The sequence below is a fragment of the Poecile atricapillus genome, chromosome 27, assembly GCF_030490865.1.
Source record: "Poecile atricapillus isolate bPoeAtr1 chromosome 27, bPoeAtr1.hap1, whole genome shotgun sequence".
Lineage (NCBI taxonomy): Eukaryota > Metazoa > Chordata > Aves > Passeriformes > Paridae > Poecile > Poecile atricapillus.
In genome coordinates this window covers 1,054,230-1,071,907 of record NC_081275.1, presented here as the reverse complement: position 1 = coordinate 1,071,907, position 17,678 = coordinate 1,054,230, and the positions used below count along the sequence as shown (strand labels likewise).

The following is a 17,678-nucleotide window of genomic DNA, read 5'->3' as shown; positions in this document are numbered from 1 at the left end:
TGTCACTGTCACCGTGTCACTGTCACTGTGTCACTGTCACTGTCACTGTCACTGTCACTGTCACCGTGTCACTGTCACTGTCGCTGTCACTGTCACTGTCACTGTCACTGTGTCACTGTCACTGTCACTGTCACTGTCACTGTCACTGTCACTGTCACTGTGTCACTGTCACTGTCACTGTCACCGTGTCACTGTCACCGTGTCACCATCACTGTGTCACCGTCACTGTCACCATCACTGTCACTGTGTCACTGTCACTGTGTCACCTTCACTGTGTCACTGTCACTGTCACTGTCACTGTGTCACTGTCACTGTCACTGTCACTGTCACTGTCACTGTCACTGTCACTGTGTCACTGTCACTGTCACTGTCACTGTCACCGTGTCACTGTCACCGTGTCACTGTCACCGTGTCACTGTCACTGTGTCACTGTCACCATCACTGTCACTGTCACTGTCACTGTCACCGTGTCACTGTCACTGTGTCACTGTCACTGTCACTGTCACTGTGTCACTGTCACCATCACTGTCACTGTCACTGTCACTGTCACCGTGTCACTGTCACTGTGTCACTGTCACTGTCACCGTGTCACTGTCACTGTCACCGCCAGGCCAGGGCTGGGGGTCGCTCCCCGTCCCCTGCCCGAGGTCGCTCCCCGCGAGGATCCAGCCTGGAAAAGGCCCCGAGGTCCCCGCGGTGTCCTGGGCTGGGGACAGAGGGACGCGCCCCCATCCCGGGGGGTTTGAACCCCACGGCTCCGATTCCTCCCCGATCCCAGGGAGGGAATTCCCTTGGGAATCCCGGGATGAGGTGGGAACGGCACCGAACCCCCCCAAACCCGGCTCCGGGGGAGCTGCGGATGCTCTGGGGCCAAACTGCGGCTGCAGCGCTCCCGGCTTCCTCCTCCTCCCTCTCCCATCCCTCGGGGATCCCCCAAACCCCCCGGGAATCTTCCCTGGAGCGGCCCGGTCTGTGCCGGGGGTGCCCCGAGCTCCTTCCCGAGCTCCCCGCGGGTACCGGGGGTGTCCCGGTCCCTCCCGGGGTGACCCCGAGCTCCCCGCGGGTACCGGGGGTGTCCCGGTCCCTCCCGGGGTGACCCCGAGCTCCACCCCGGCCCTGCCCTTCCCGGGAGGGGCCCAGGGAACGGGGGGGGACAAAGTCCGCGCTGGCCCAGCCCTTGATCCCTTTCCTTATTGCGGGGAGGAGGAGGAGGAGGAGGAGGAGGAGGAGGAGGAGGAGGAGGAGGAGGAGGAGGAGGAGGAGGAGGAGGAGGAGGAGGAGGAGGAGGAGGAGGAGGAGGAGGAGGAGGAGGGAGGGAGCGGGGGACGCTCGGGACTCTCCCTCCTCGGGCTGCAGCCGGTGCTGGGGGGCTCCTGGGGGGGCTGCAGGGACTCGGGGAGTTCCAGGGGCTCTGAGGATTCCAGAGGTTCTGGGGGCTCCAAGGACTCCAGGGCCTCCAGAGGTTCCGGGGGCTCCAGGAATTCCAGGGGCTGCAATAATTCCAGAGGCTCTGTGGGCTTCAGGGGCTTTGGGGGTTCCAGGGCCTCCAGGAATTCCAGAGGCTCTGGGGGCTTCAGGGGTTCCAGGGGTTCCCCAGGTTCCAGGGGTTCCAGGGGTTCCCCAGGTTCCAGGGGATCCAGAGGCTCCAGGGATTCCTGGGCAGTTTTCCCCCCTTAGCTGACAACCGAACCCCAAATCCAGGGGTTTTTATTCCCAGGCTTTTCCCCGCTCCGCATTCCCGGGGGAAAGGAAAGGCTCGTCCCGGGATTTTTCAGGGATCCGGGAAGGGGATTCGTGCCCGAGCGCTGGGAAAGCGGTGCCGGGATCCGGGGGATTTGTGGGATTTGTGGGATCTGTGGGATCTGTGGGATCTGCGGGATCTGGAGTCGGAGCTGTTCGTTCCCGCGGTCATGTCGCGATTGTCGCGCCTCCAGCCGGAGCGGCCGCTCCTCATCCCGGTTCCCGAGGGCACCGCCCCACCCTTTTCTTTTTCCTTTCCCCTTTTCCTTTCCCCTTTTCCTTCCCCTTTTCCTTCCCCTTTTCCTTTTCCTTTTCCTTCTTTTTCCCTTTTCCAAAGGATCTTTCCACAGGGAACCCGCCCCGATCCCGCCGTTCCCAGCGGGATCCTTCCCCCATTCCCAGCGGGATTTCCCCCTCATTTCCAGCGGGATTTTCCCCCCATTCCCAGCGGGATTTTCCCCCCATTCCCAGCGGGATCCTTCCCCCATTCCCAGCGGGATCCTTCCCTCATTCCCACCGGGATTTTCCCCTCTCCCACCGGGATTTTTCCCCTCATTTTTCCCTTTTCCCACTCGATCCCCGCGGTGCCCGAATTCCCCAAATCCCGAGGTTTTTCCTCCCTCCCTCCCTGGGAGAATCCAACTTTTTATTCATTTTTCTGGGCACACCTGAGCTTTTTCCCGCCTCTCCAGGGAATTCTGCTGCTCCCCATCCCCATTTTCCCCCTCGTTTTTATCTCGCCACCGATCCAGGCACGATTTCATCTAAAAATTCCCCAAAATTTTGAGGTCAAAACCTCACGAGGCCGCGTTAAAACGAAATCCTCCTGAGCCCATTTTGAGCCATTCCCGGTGGGAAAAATCCACCCGGGATTGCCCAGAGCGATTTCCTTGGAGCCAAAACTGATCCTGGCACGCCCAGAGCGCACCTGGCTGCCCATTCCCAAAATATCCCTGAAGTGTTCCCAAAATATTCCCAAAATATCCGTCAAATATTCCCCAAAAATCCCTCAAATGTTCCCAAAAATATTCCCAAAATATCCGTGAAATGTTCCTCAAATATTCCCCAAAATATCCCCAAAATATTCCCAAATATTCCCAAAATATTCCCCAAATATTCCCTTCATTTTTCAATAGAATAATAAATGAATAAACTAATAAATTGATGAATAAATAAATAGATTAATAAATAAACTGATGAATAAATTAATAAATAGACGAATAGCTGAATTAATTAATAAATAGATGAATTAATAAGTGAATAAATTAATTGATGCCAAAGGCCGCGGCCTCCAAACGAGCAATTAACGGTGACCAATTAACGGAATTTTAATGAAGCTCTGCCCAAGCTGGGGCCTCGAGGTGGGGAAGGAGCGGGATTTTCCCAGGAATCCTCTGGATCCTCCCGGGAAACCGGAACCAAATCCGGGTGGGGAACGGGAAACCAGAGCCAGGATCCAGTGGGAAATCAGCCTGGGATGGATCCCAAAGGGAAATCAGCTCTGGGATGGATCCCAAAGGGAAATCAGCTCCAGGATGGATCCCAAAGGGAAATCAGCCTGGGATGGATCCCAAAGGGAAATCAGCCTGGGATGGATCCCGATGGGAAATCAGCCTGGGATGGATCCTGGGATGAGAAATCAGCTCTGGGATGGATCCCAAAGGGAAATCAGCTCTGGGATGGATCCCGATGGGAAATCAGCTCTGGGATGGATCTTGGGATGGGAAATCAGCTCTGGGATGGATCCCGATGGGAAATCAGCTCTGGGATGGATCTTGGGATGGGAAATCAGCCTGGGATGGATCCCAAAGGGAAATCAGCCTGGGATGGATCCCGGTGGGAAATCAGCTCCGGGTGTTCCTGGGATGGATCCCGATGGAGAATCAGCTCTGAGGTGGATCCTGCCAAAAACCGGGAGGAATTGCCAAGAAATTGAAGGAATTGCCAAGAAATTGAAGGAATTGCCAAGAAATTGAAGGAATTGCCAAGAAATTGAAGGAATTGCCAAGAAATTGAAGGAATTGCCAAGAAATTGAAGGAATTCCCAGACTCCCCAAGAATTCCCGGAGTGGCGCTGAGATCCCAGGCTGGAACTGAGGCCAGCCTGGAGTTTGGGACATTCCAGGCAGAGATTTTTTTACGGGAATCAAACTAAAACCATTCCAAACCTTCCCTTTTCCTTCATTTTCCTCCCTCTCCCTTTCCCTCGTGTCTCAAACCCCAATCCCAACACAAATCCAAGATTTTGGTGCCGTTTCCAGCTCCCCAATCCGGATTTTCGGGAAGAGACCGGAACCCTGGCATGGAACAAATCCCAATTTTCCTCCTCCGGGTGCGGAACAATTTGGAAAACATCCCAAAAATCCTCATTTCTGCCCGGAGATTTGTGCCAGGGGCTCCAAGGCAGCGCCTCCTCCTCCTCAAGGATTTTCCTGACACAAATAAATTCCCCGGAGCTCATCCGTCATTCCCGAGGCGCTTCCATGCCCGGGATGTTCCCCGTGAATCATTTCCCGCTCCCCATCCTTCACCCCTCAACGCTTTTCCAATGAAAATCAGGGAATTTGGGAGTTTTTCCCACTCCCGATGATAAATGGAGCCAGAGGGGGGAAAAAAATGGGAATTATTGCCAAGATCGTCCTGAGCAGAGAGAGCTGGGAATGCAAATTCCAAGGGCTGGAATTAGGGAGGGAATGGAGTTTTTGGAGGGCTGGAATTTGAGAAGAAATAGAGGTTTTAGGGCCTGGAATTAGGGTGGAAATGAAGGTTTTGGAGGGCTGGGATTAGGATGGAAATCGAGGTTTTAAAGGCCTGGAATTAAGAAAGAAATCGAAGTTTTAGGGGCTGGAATTAGAATGGAAATAAAGGTTTGGAAGGCTGGAATTAGGATGGAAATCGAGGTTTTAGGGGCTGGAATTAGGAAAGAAAATTTGAGGTTTTAGGGGCTGGGATTAAGAAGGAAATGAAGATTTGGAATTAGGGAAGAATTTGGGGTTTGAAAGGTCTGGAAGGAAAAGAATTCCAGGTTTGGGAGGCTTGGATCTGGAATTCCAAAGGGTTTTTCCTCCCTGGGATTTGGCCCTGGGATCTCCGGGGTGTGAATTCCCAAAGGATCTTCCCAAAGGGTCCCCAAACTCCAGAAAAACGGGAATTCCTTTGGAAATCCAATGGAATTTCCAGGATCCAGAGGTCAGGATGCCCGGAGTGAATCCCTGAGTGACAGAAATTCCAAGATTTCTATTTTTGAACCAATTTTATTTGATTTAAATTGTGGAAAATCCCCTTTTTATCCTCCCTGCCCTCGCTAAAGTGATTTTTCCATAATATCGCAACACGGGAAATAAAGATTTCGGAATTCCAGCTGGGAATTCCAGCCCGGGGAGAGGGGAGGGGTCGGGATTTTGTCACATCCCGCCCCTTCCATCCCTAAAAATCCCCCCCGGGGTGAGCAGGGAATGATCCCGAATTCCCGGAGATTCGCTGGAGTCTGTCCCCCTCTGCCGGCCGAGAATTCCCGAAAACATTCCCAGGAAAAAGTGGGGAGAGAGGCTGAGAGGGAGAAATAGAAATAAAAGTTAAAAAATAATAATAATGATTACAATAATAGGAATAATAAAAATGAAAAATAACAATTTAATCAGAATGGAACAGAAATAGAAATAGAAAAGCCAATCAAAAACCTCGCCGGGGAGAAAATTCCTTGGAAAAGGACGAAGGGAAATAATTTTTTATCTCAGAGGTCGATGAGGGATAAAATTCCCCCGCATCCCTGAATTGCTGCCAAGGTGAAAAGCTCCGGAATTACCTGGGAAAGGCTCATTTGTCTCTCCCTGGCAGTGATGGAATGACGGAGAAATTCCATTTGCGGCTCACCCCGGGCAAGGCTGAAGGAGCCTCGGCTCGGTGACAGAGCCGGAAAATTCGGGAAAAATGGGATTATCCTTGGAATTCAGAGGTGCCAGCGCAGCTCCTGGCCGGGTTTGATGTCCCCCATGGATTTGGGGATGGAAAAAGTCAGTTTTTTAGGGATAAAAAGCCCAATTTGTGGCTAAAAAGCCCAATTTGTGGATTAAATTCCCAATTTGCGGATGAAATCCGGGTTTTTTTGCTCAGCAATTTGGGCTCAGGAGACGGGAGCGCTCCCCAGGCCCCAGCGCTGATCCAGGCGGGAATTGCTGATCCCGGGATGCCGGGGGGAGGCCCTGGCCCCGCTCCCGGGCTCCTTTTCCCGAGGATTTTCCCGGGATTTTCCCGGGATTTGGAGCCGGGACCGGCGCGGACCCAACGCGGCCGGACCGGGCCAGCCGGGGTCACGCCCCCTCATTAGCATACTGCGTTCTGATTGGGTTACGGAGCCACAGGGCGGCCGCTGATTGGATAAAGCAAAGGGGAAGCGTTGCTACGGCAACCAGGGACGCTCTGGGGTGGGCGTGGCTTATGGCCACCCGGCAGCCAATCACAGCGCGGTGATTTGAATATTCATGAGGGGCGGGGCCCCGAGCAGGGATTTTGGGGGCTCCTGGTTGGAATTTGGGGGTTTCCAAGCAGGATTTTAATTAATTAAATTAAATTTAAATTATAGAATAAACTAAAATAAATGATAGAATAGACTAGGATAAAATAAAATAGAGTAAAATACAATACAATACAATACAATACAATACAATACAATACAATACAATACAATACAATACAATACAATAAAATAAAATAAAATAAAATAAAATAAAATAAAATAAAATAAAATAAAATAAAATAAAATAAACATCTCTCTTTCCTGTAAGGATTAGCCCAGCTCCTCTCCCCAACCCCCCCCAAGGTTCGGGATCAGCTTTTTCCCAACAAAATCCCATTTTCGGGAAGGGCTGTCAGCCCCTGATGGCTCCTTTGGGGCCGGCCAAACGGTCAGAATTCCCAGGAATTAAAATTCCATCTGTTCCCTCAGATGTGCGGCAGAACCAGCCGGCAGCTGCTCCCCAAATCTTACAAATAATACAAACACGGTTTAAAAACGGATTAAATTCAGTGCGCGGGGGAGAAAAATGGGAAGTTTTTATTGAATAAAGGCGAATTTAGGGGGAAAAAAATGGGAATGTCGAGGGGGAGGGAGGGCAGAGCTTTTCCCATTGTCCCTGCCCGTGACAGGTGGCGTTTGGAAGCCGCGGAATTCCCATGGGAAGTGGGGCCATAAAGCCCCGGCAATATTCCAGGCTCATCCCAGAGCCCCGGGGCTGGAATTACCGGGAGCAGCTGCTGCCTCCAGCCGGAGAATTCCCGATGGATCCGGGCCAGGGGCCCCGACCGCTCCTGCAGGCCGGGAAAACCTCGGGAAGGGTCAGGGGGAGGGAAACCTCGGGAAGGGAAACCTCGGGAAGGGAAACCTCGGGAAGGGAAACCTCGGGAAGGGAGCCTGGAGCCGTCCAGCCCCTCTGGATCCACCTGGATCGGGTCGGGATGGAGCTGGCAGGGATTGGGGGCCGGGATGGCCCTGGGGACACAGCCCGGGATCATTCCCGCCGGGAATTGTCGCTCATTCCCACCGGGAATTGCGGCTCTCCAGCCCTGGGGACAATTCTCGGGCTCATTCCCGGCCCTGCCATTCCCGCCGGGAATTGTCGCTTCCCAGCGTCATTCCCTGGATCATTCCCGGGATCATTCCCGCCGGGAATTGCGGTTCATTCCCAGGATCATTCCCTGGATCATTCCCGCCGGGAATTGCGGCTCTCCGGGCTCATTCCCGGGCTCATTCCCACCGGGAATTGCGGTTCATTCCCAGGATCATTCCCGGGCTCATTCCCACCGGGAATTGCGGCTCTCCATCCCGGCTGGCTCCCGGCGCTCCCGCCCCGCAGCTGCTCCCCATTCCCGGCTGTTCCCGGTCCCCCGTTCCCGGCTGTTCCCGGTCCCCCATTCCCATTCCCGGTCCCCCATTCCCGGCTGTTCCCGGTCCCCCATTCCCATTCCCGGCTGTTCCTGGTCCCCCATTCCCATTCCCGGCTGTTCCTGGTCCCCCATTCCCATTCCCAGATGTTTCTCCCGGCCCCCGGCGGCTCCAGAGGGGGAATTGTGATGGAAATGAGGGAAGAGCACGGGAAGGGCTCCCGGGATCCCATAAATAACCCCGGGCAATGCAGTAATTTATGGGATATCCGGGATCCCCAGGGATCCGTCCCGTCATGATGGGAATAAATGAGGCGGTGGAGCCCCTTTTATCTCTTCAGATCCTCCTTTATCCCCTCAGGATCCCCTTTATCCCCTCAGGATCCCCTTTATTCCACTCAGATCCCCCTTTATCCCCTCAGATACTCCTTTATTCCACTCAGATCCTCCTTTACCCCCTCAGATCCCCCTCAAATCCCCCTTTACTCCCTCAGGGTCCCCTTTATCCCCTTCAGATCCTCCTTTACCCCCTCAGGATCCTCTTTATCTCACTCAGATCCCCCTTTACCCCCTCAGAACCTCCATTGCCCTCTCAGGATCCCCTTTTTCCCCTCAGATCCCCCTTTACCCCCTCAGATCCCCCTTTAATTCCCCTTTATCTCCTCACAATTATTTATTTCCCCCCCCGCCGGTGCCGCCGTCCGTCACTGAGGGGGGGGGTGGAGCCTGAGGCGGCCCCGCCCCTCCCGCGCGCGGCGCCGCTCGATGACGTCAGTGCCGGCGGCCGGTGACGTCAGGGCGCGCGCGCCGGCGGCGGGGCCGGGATGCACCGGCGGGGGGTGGGGGCGGGGGCGATCGCCAGGAGAAAACTGACCGAGGTGAACGGGAATGGAACGGGAATGGAACGGGGATGGAGCGGGAATGGAGCGGGGATGGAACGGGAATGGAACGGGAATGGAACGGGAATGGAGCGGGAATGGAACGGGAATGGAGCGGGAATGGAGCGGGAATGGAACGGGAATGGAACGGGAATGGAACGGGAATGGAGCGGGAATGGAGCGGGAATGGAGCGGGAATGGAACGGGAATGGAACGGGAATGGAACGGGAATGGAGCGGGAATGGAACGGGAATGGAGCGGGAATGGAGCGGGGATGGAACGGGGATGGAGCGGGGATGGAACGGGGATGGAGAGGGGATGGAACGGGGATGGAGAGGGGATGGAGCGGGGATGGAGCGGGGATGGAGCGGGGATGGAGAGGGGATGGAACGGGGATGGAGAGGGGATGGAACGGGGATGGAGAGGGGATGGAACGGGGATGGAGCGGGGATGGAACGGGAATGGAGCGGGGATGGAACGGGGATGGAGAGGGGATGGAACGGGAATGGAGCGGGAATGGAACGGGGATGGAGAGGGGATGGAGCGGGAATGGAGCGGGAATGGAGCGGGAATGGAGCGGGGATGGAACGGGAATGGAGCGGGGATGGAACGGGGATGGAGAGGGGATGGAGCGGGGATGGAGCGGGGATGGAGCGGGGATGGAGAGGGGATGGAACGGGGATGGAGAGGGGATGGAACGGGGATGGAGAGGGGATGGAACGGGGATGGAGCGGGGATGGAACGGGAATGGAGCGGGGATGGAACGGGGATGGAGAGGGGATGGAACGGGAATGGAGCGGGAATGGAACGGGGATGGAGAGGGGATGGAGCGGGAATGGAGCGGGAATGGAGCGGGAATGGAGCGGGGATGGAACGGGAATGGAGCGGGGATGGAACGGGGATGGAGAGGGGATGGAACGGGAATGGAGCGGGAATGGAACGGGGATGGAGAGGGGATGGAGCGGGGATGGAGAGGGGATGGAACGGGAATGGAACGGGAATGGAGCGGGAATGGAACGGGGATGGAACGGGAATGGAACGGGAATGGAACGGGAATGGAACGGGAATGGAACGGGGATGGAACGGGAATGGAACGGGAATGGAACGGGAATGGAACGGGAATGGAACGGGAATGGAACGGGGATGGAGCGGGAATGGAACGGGGATGGGAGCCGGGGAGGGCGCGGGGATGGAGCGGGGATGGAACGGGAATGGAACGGGGATGGGAGCCGGGGAGGGCGCAGGGGGCTGTGGGGGCAGCAGTTCGGGATTGTCCCGGTTCGGGAATGTTCTGGTTTGGGATTGTCCCGGTTCGGGAATGTCCCGGTTCGGGATTGTCCCGGTTCGGGATTGTCCCGGTTCGGGATTGTCCCGGTTCGGGATTGTTCTGGTTTGGGAATGTCCCACCCTTCCTCTCCCACAGGCCAAGTACAAGGAGCGAGGGACGGTGCTGGCCGAGGATCAGCTGGCCCAGGTGGGAATTCCCTTGGGATGGGGCTGGAGCCATCCCATGGATCCCATCCCATGGATCCCATGCCATGGATCCCATCCCATGGATCCCCCTCCCCATTCCCAATCCCATTTCCCATTCCCAATCCCATTTCCCATTCCCAATCCCATTTCCCATTCCCATCCCCTCCCCATTCCCATTTCCCATTCCCATTCCCATCCCATTCCCAATCCCGTTTCCCATTCCCAATCCCATTTCCCATTCCCGTTTCCCATTCCCATTTCCCATTTCCCATTCCCATTTCCCATTCCCAATCCCATTTCCCATTCCCAATCCCATTTCCCATTCCCATTTCCCATTCCCAATCCCATTTCCCATTCCCAATCCCATTTCCCATTCCCATTTCCCATTCCCAATCCCGTTTCCCATTCCCATCCCCTCCCCATTCCCATTCCCAATCCCATTTCCCATTCCCATTTCCCATTTCCCATTCCCATCCCCTCCCCATTCCCAATCCCATTTCCCATTCCCATTCCCATTTCCCATTCCCAATCCCGTTTCCCATTCCCATCCCCTCCCCATTCCCATTCCCAATCCCATTTCCCATTCCCATTTCCCATTTCCCATTCCCATCCCCTCCCCATTCCCAATCCCATTTCCCATTCCCATTCCCATTTCCCATTCCCAATCCCGTTTCCCATTCCCATCCCCTCCCCATTCCCATTCCCATTCCCATTTCCCATTCCCAATCCCGTTTCCCATTCCCATCCCCTCCCCATTCCCATTCCCAATCCCATTTCCCATTCCCATTTCCCATTTCCCATTCCCATCCCCTCCCCATTCCCAATCCCATTTCCCATTCCCAATCCCATTTCCCATTCCCAATCCCGTTTTTCCCGGCTCCCAGATGTCCAAGCAGCTGGAGACGTTCCGGACGCACCTGGAGGCGTTTGCCAGCAAGCACAAGCAGGAGATCCGGAAGAGCCCGGAATTCCGGCTGCAGTTCCAGGACATGTGCGCCACCATCGGCGTGGATCCCCTGGCCTGTGAGGGATCCGCTGGGATTTCTCCCGGAGCCGCTGGGATCCCTCGGGAAGGGCGGGGGCGGGGGGATCGCGCGGGCTCCGGGGGGTTTTTCCCGGTGCTCTGATCCCTTTTCCCTCTCCTTTCCCAGCTGGAAAAGGTTTCTGGGCGGAGATGTTGGGAGTCGGGGATTTCTACTACGAGCTGGGGGTGCAGATCATCGAGGTGTGCCTGGCGCTGAAACACCGCAACGGAGGTGGGATCCACATTCCCTGATCCTGGGATCCATCCCCGATCCTGGGATCCACATTCCCTGATCCTGGGATCCACCCCTGATCCTGGGATCCACATTCCCTGATCCTGGGATCCACATTCCCTGATCCTGGGATCCATCCCCAATCCTGGGATCCACATTCCCTGATCCTGGGATCCACATTCCCTGATCCTGGGATCCATCCCCGATCCTGGGATCCATCCCCGATCCTGGGATCCATCCCTGATCCTGGGATCCATCCCTGATCCCAGGGATCCTTCCCATTCCCAGGGATTCACCTTCCCTGATCCTGAGATCCTTCCCAATCCCAGGGATCCTTCCCAATCCCATCCATCCCAATCCCATCAATCCCATCCATCCCAATCCCATCCATCCCAATCCCATCCCAATCCCATCCATCCCAATTCCAATCCCAATCCCATCAATCCCATCCATCCCAATCCCATCCATCCCAATCCCATCCCAATCCCATCCCAATCCCATCCATCCCAATTCCAATCCCAATCCCATCAATCCCATCCATCCCAATCCCATCCCAATCCCATCCATCCCAATCCCATCCATCCCATCAATCCATGGGAAGCTGGGAGCAGCCCGGACGCTGTTCCAGGATAATCCCAGGATAATCCCTGGATAATCCCTGGATAATCCCTGGATAATCCCAGGATAATCCGTGGATAATCCCAGGACAATCCCAGGATAATCCCTGGATAATCCCAGGATAATCCCAGGATAATCCCAGGATAATCCCGGGATAATCCCGGGCTGATCCCGGCATTCCCCGCTGCCAGGGCTGATCACGCTGGAGGAGCTGCAGCAGCAGGTGCTGAAGGGGAGGGGGAAATTCGCTCAGGACGTCAGCCAGTGAGTGCCGGGAATTCGGGATTGGGAAAAGGGGGGGTCCCTTCCCAGCCTCGGGAATTCCCAGAGCTGCAGCCAGGCCTGGGATCTGCCCTTCCCATGGGATACTCTGGGATCCTCAGCAATTCCTGCCTGTGGCTGGAGACGATTTTTTCCCTAAAAATCCAGCCCTGGGAGGACCTTTTCCCTAAAAATCCAGCCCAGGAGGGTTTCTTCCATAAAAATCCAGCCCTGAGAGGATTTTTTCCATAAAAATCCAGCCCCAAGAGGATTTTTCCCACTGGAACTGTGAGGAAGGGATGGATAAATCCCATCAGACACAGATTTTTAGGACAAAACTCCCATTTTTGGGGGCTGAATCTTCAAGGCTGCCCAGACGCCAAAATCCCGATCCCAAATTCCTTTATGGAAGCAATTCCTGGTTTTTAACAGCGAGCAGCACGGGGCTGTTCCTGCTGGAGGCTCTGGCATTCCCAGGGCTGGGATTGCAGCTGGAATTGCTGCTGGGATTGCTGCTGGAATTGCAGCTGGGATTGCAGTTGGAATTGCAGCTGGGATTGCTGCTGGAATTGCAGCTGGAATTGCTGCTGGGATTGCAGCTGGAATTGCAGCTGGGATTGCAGCTGGGATTGCAGTTGGAATTGCAGCTGGGATTGCTGCTGGAATTGCAGCTGGAATTGCTGCTGGGATTGCAGCTGGAATTGCAGCTGGGATTGCAGCTGGAATTGCAGCTTGAATTGCAGCTGGGATTGCAGCTGGAATTGCTGCTGGAATTGCAGCTGGAATTGCTGCTCCCCAGGGATGATCTGCTCCGGGCCATCAAGAAGCTGAAGGTTTTGGGGAATGGATTTGGGATCATCCCGGTGGGAGGAACATTCCTGGTGCAGTCGGTGCCAGCGGAGCTGAACATGGATCACACGGTGGTGCTGCAGCTGGCAGAGGTGGGAATGATCCGGGAAAAGGGCTGGGAATGGGGAATTGGTGGGAATGATCCTGGAAAAGGGCTGGGAATGGGGAATTGATGGGAATGATCCTGGAAAAGGGCTGGGAATGGGGAATTGATGGGAATGATCCCAGAAAAGGGCTGGGAATGGGGAATTGGTGGGAATGATCCCAGAAAAGGGCTGGGAATGGGGAATTGATGGGAATGATCCCAGAAAAGGGCTGGGAATGGGGAATTGGTGGGAATGATCCCAGAAAAGGGCTGGGAATGGGGAATTGGTGGGAATGATCCCAGAAAAGGGCTGGGAATGGGGAATTGGTGCCTCCAGGACTGGGAATTGGGATTGGATCTGGTTTGTGGGTGAAGCTGCTGAAGTGTGGATTTGAATCTGGATGAAAACCAGCTGGAAAAATCTTGTTATTTCCATAAAAAACTGGGATTGGGCTGAGCTGGGGTGAGAGCAAGCCGGGATTTTTCCTGGATGTTTTCCCAGAAAAAGGGATTTGTGACGGTCAGCGAGATCCGGGCCAGCCTCAAGTGGGAGACGGAGCGAGCGAAGCAGGTTCTGGTAGGTGGGAATGGGAATGGGAATGGGAATGGGAATATGGGAATGGGAATGTGAGAGTGGGAATGGGAATGGGAATGGGAATGGGAATGGGAATGGGAGAGTGGGAATGGGAATGGGAGAGTGGGAATGGGAATGGGAATGAGAGAGTGGGAATGGGAGAGTGGGAATGGGAATGAGAGAGTGGGAATGGGAATGGGAGAGTGGGAATGGGAATGGGAATGGGAGAGTGGGAATGGGAATGGGAATGAGAGAGTGGGAATGGGAGAGTGGGAATGGGAATGAGAGAGTGGGAATGGGAATGGGAATGGGAGAGTGGGAATGGGAATGGGAATGAGAGAGTGGGAATGGGAGAGTGGGAATGGGAATGAGAGAGTGGGAATGGGAATGGGAGAGTGGGAATGGGAATGGGAATGGGAGAGTGGGAATGGGAATGGGAATGAGAGAGTGGGAATGGGAGAGTGGGAATGGGAATGAGAGAGTGGGAATGGGAGAGTGGGAATGGGAATGGGGATGGGAATAGGGATGGGAATGGGAATGGGAATGGGAGAGTGGGAATGGGAACAGTTCCTCGGCCCATCCCAGCCATTCCCAACCCATTCCCAGCCCATCCCAGCCATTTCCAGCCCATCCCAGCCATCCCAAACCCATCCCAAATCCATTCCCAGCCATTCCCAGCCATTCCCAGCCCATTCCCAGCCATTCCCAGCCCATTCCCAGCCCATCTCCAGCCATTCCCAGCCCATTCCCAGCCCATTCCCAGCCCATCTCCAGCCATTCCCAGCCCATTCCCAGCCCATTCCAAGCCCATCCCCAGCCATTCCCAGCCCATTCCCAGCCATTCCCAGCCCATCCCCAGCCCATTCCCACCATTCCCAGCCCATTCCCAGCCCATTCCCAGCCCATTCCCACCATTCCCAGCCCATTCCCAGCCCATCTCCAGCCATTCCCAGCCCATTCCAAGCCCATCTCCAGCCATTCCCAGCCCATTCCCAGCCATTCCCAGCCCATCCCCAGCCATTCCCACCATTCCCAGCCCATTCCCAGCCCATTCCCAGCCCATTCCCAGCCCATTCCCAGCCATTCCCAGCCCATCTGAGCCATTCCCAGCCCATTCCCAGCCATTCCCAGCCCATCCCCAGCCATTCCCACCATTCCCAGCCCATTCCCAGCCCATTCCCAGCCCATTCCCAGCCCATTCCCAGCCATTCCCAGCCCATCTGAGCCATTCCCAGCCCATTCCCAGCCCATCCCCAGCCATTCCCACCATTCCCAGCCCATTCCCAGCCCATTCCCAGCCCATTCCCAGCCCATTCCCAGCCATTCCCAGCCCATCTGAGCCATTCCCAGCCCATTCCCAGCCATTCCCAGCCATTCCCAGCCCATTCCCAGCCCATCCCCAGCCATTCCCACCATTCCCAGCCCATTCCCAACCCATTCCCAGCCCTTCCCAGCCCATCTGAGCCATTCCCAGCCATTCCCAGCCATTCCCACCATTCCCAGCCCATTCCCAGCCCATTCCCACCATTCCCAGCCATTCCTGCTGTTCCCAGGAGCAGCTGCTGAAGGAGGGCATGGCCTGGCTGGACGCTCAGGCTCCGGCTGAGCCGCAGTTCTGGCTGCCCGCGCTCTTCCCTGAGCTGCTCGCCCAGGACGGAGCCGCCCCGCAGCCCTGAGCGCGCCGGGATCATCGGGAATTCCAGCTGGGATCCTCGGGAATTCCAGCTGGGATCATCGGGAATTCCAGCCGGGATCCTCGGGAATTCCAGCCGGGATCCTCGGGAATTCCAGCCGGGATCCTCGGGAATTCCAGCTGGGATCATCAGGAATTCCAGCTGGGATCCTCGGGAATTCCAGCTGGGATCATGGGGAATTCCAGCTGGGATCATCAGGAATTCCAGCTGGGATCCTCGGGAATTCCAGCCGGGATCCTCGGGAATTCCAGCTGGGATCATCAGGAATTCCAGCCGGGATCATCGGGAATTCCAGCTGGGATCATGGGGAATTCCAGCTGGGATCATCGGGAATTCCAGCTGGGATCATGGGGAATTCCAGCTGGGATCATCGGGAATTCCAGCTGGGATCCTCGGGAATTCCAGCTGGGATCATGGGGAATTCCAGCTGGGATCATCGGGAATTCCAGCTGGGATCATGGGGAATTCCAGCCGGGATCATCGGGAATCCTGGCTGGGATCCTCGGGAATTCCAGCTGGGATCATGGGGAATTCCAGCTGGGATCATGGGGAATTCCAGCTGGGATCATGGGGAATTCCAGCTGGGATCATGGGGAATTCCAGCTGGGATCATCGGGAATTCTAGCTGGGATCATCGGGAATCCTGGCTGGGATCCTCGGGAATGCCAGCCAGAATCCTTGGGAATCCTGGCTGGAATCGTCTGGAATCCCTGCTGGAATCCTCCGCAATCCTGGCCAGAGACCTCAGCAATACCGGCTGGAATCCTCCGGAATCCCTCCTGGAGACCTTGGGAATCCCTCCCAGAATCCTCGGGAATCCCCCCTGGAATCCCTTCTGGAATCCTCCAGAATCCTGGCTGGAATCCTCCAGAATCCTGGCTGGAATCCTTCCTGGAATCTCTCCCAGGATCCTTGGGAATCCTTCTTGGGATCCTCAGGAATCCCTCCCGGAATCCTCGGGATCCCTCCTGCCCCCGCAATCCCAGGGACAGCGGGACTGGGAATAAAGTTTTGTAAAAGGTTCCTGAGTTTGGGAAGTTTGGGATCAATTCCCGCTGGATTCCCTGCCTGGTTTGGGGTGGAAATGCCTCGGATTGTGGAAAAGGAGCTGAGAGCGGAGTCTCGGAGACCCAAATGGGATTTGCAGTGGGAAATGGGATTTGGGCTCTGGAATTTTGGCTCCCAGCAGCGGCAGAACTGGGAACCCTGTCCAGGGAAATCGTTATTCCAGGAGAATTCCCACTAAGGAATACCACAGGCTCCATTCTGCCAAAACAAAACTTTATTGCACAAAGGGGAAAAAAATAAAAATTTAAAAAAAAAAAAAGGGGGAAAAAAGCCCAGAAAAATCCCAATCCAGAAAAAAACAAATCCAGAATTCTTCTGTCCAACAGAAAAGAGCCGGAGATCTCCGAGCGCCTCCTGTGCATTTATTGAACTCCATTTCAGCCTAAAAATCCCTTCCTAAAACAGCTCTGCCCGCAGCGGCGGCCGAGGATTGTCACTGGGAACTGGGACAGCCCCTCCCTCCGGGAAAACGGGATAAGGCAATTCCCACAATTCCCACAATTCCCACAATTCCTACAATTCCCAGCCCGGCAGGCTGGGAAAGCTCCCGGGGACAAAAGGTGACGGTGAGGAGGTGACACCTGGGGATCCCCTCAAGGGTTAAATCCCAACTGGCCCTGGGGGGTTTGGAGCAGGGGGAAACAATTCCCAGGTTATTCAGGATAAACCATTCCCAAGTGGATAAACCATCCCAGGTTATTCAGGATAAACCATTCCATTGGGATAAACTATCCCAGGTTATTTGGGATAAACCATTCCCAGGTTGTTCTGGATAAACCATTCCAGGTTATTTGGGATAAACCATCTCAGGTTATTCAGGATAAACCATTCCAGGTTATTTGGGATAAACCATTCCAGGTTATTTGGGATAAACCATTCCAGGTTATTTGGGATAAACCATTCCAGGTTATTTGGGATAAACCATTCCAGGTTATTTGGGATAAACCATCCCAGGTTATTTGGGATAAACCATTCAATTGGGATAAACCATTCCAGGTTATTTGGGATAAACCATTCCATTGGGATAAACTATCCCAGGATATTTGGGATAAACCATTCCCAGGTTGTTCCAGATAAACCATTCCAGGTTATTTGGGATAAACCATTCCCAAGTGGGATAAACTATCCCAGGTTATTCAGGATAAACCATTCCAGGTTATTTGGGATAAACCATTCCCAGGTTATTTGGGATAAACCATTCCAGGTTATTCAGGATAAACCATTCCCAGGTTGTTCAGGATAAACCATTCCAGGTTATTTGGGATAAACCATTCCCAGGTTGTTCAGGATAACTCCCGAGCT

General features: G+C 54.9%; 1 protein-coding gene and 1 long non-coding RNA gene across 3 annotated transcripts; both read left to right on the top strand.

Annotated features, from left to right (window-relative positions):
- The first annotated feature begins 8,402 nt into the window (after positions 1-8,402).
- On the top strand, positions 8,403-16,331 carry SNF8 (SNF8 subunit of ESCRT-II). 2 transcript variants are annotated; one of them, XM_058858015.1, is made up of 8 exons: positions 8,403-8,498; positions 9,922-9,972; positions 10,856-10,994; positions 11,123-11,227; positions 12,037-12,109; positions 12,906-13,047; positions 13,543-13,617; positions 15,168-16,331. In XM_058858015.1, exons 1-8 carry the CDS (start codon positions 8,445-8,447, stop codon positions 15,288-15,290), a joined length of 762 nt encoding a protein of 253 aa, XP_058713998.1. In that variant the 5' UTR covers positions 8,403-8,444; the 3' UTR covers positions 15,291-16,331. The 2 variants fall into 2 exon arrangements, with proteins under 2 accessions (XP_058713998.1, XP_058713999.1); XM_058858016.1 differs by lacking the exon at positions 8,403-8,498 and having other exon boundaries at positions 9,947-9,972; positions 10,856-10,962.
- Positions 16,332-17,081: 750 nt separating this feature from the next.
- Positions 17,082-17,621, top strand: LOC131588939 (uncharacterized). Its single transcript, XR_009279677.1, has 3 exons — positions 17,082-17,330; positions 17,373-17,463; positions 17,508-17,621. It is a non-coding gene; the product is annotated as an uncharacterized LOC131588939 (long non-coding RNA).
- Positions 17,622-17,678: the final 57 nt, after the last annotated feature.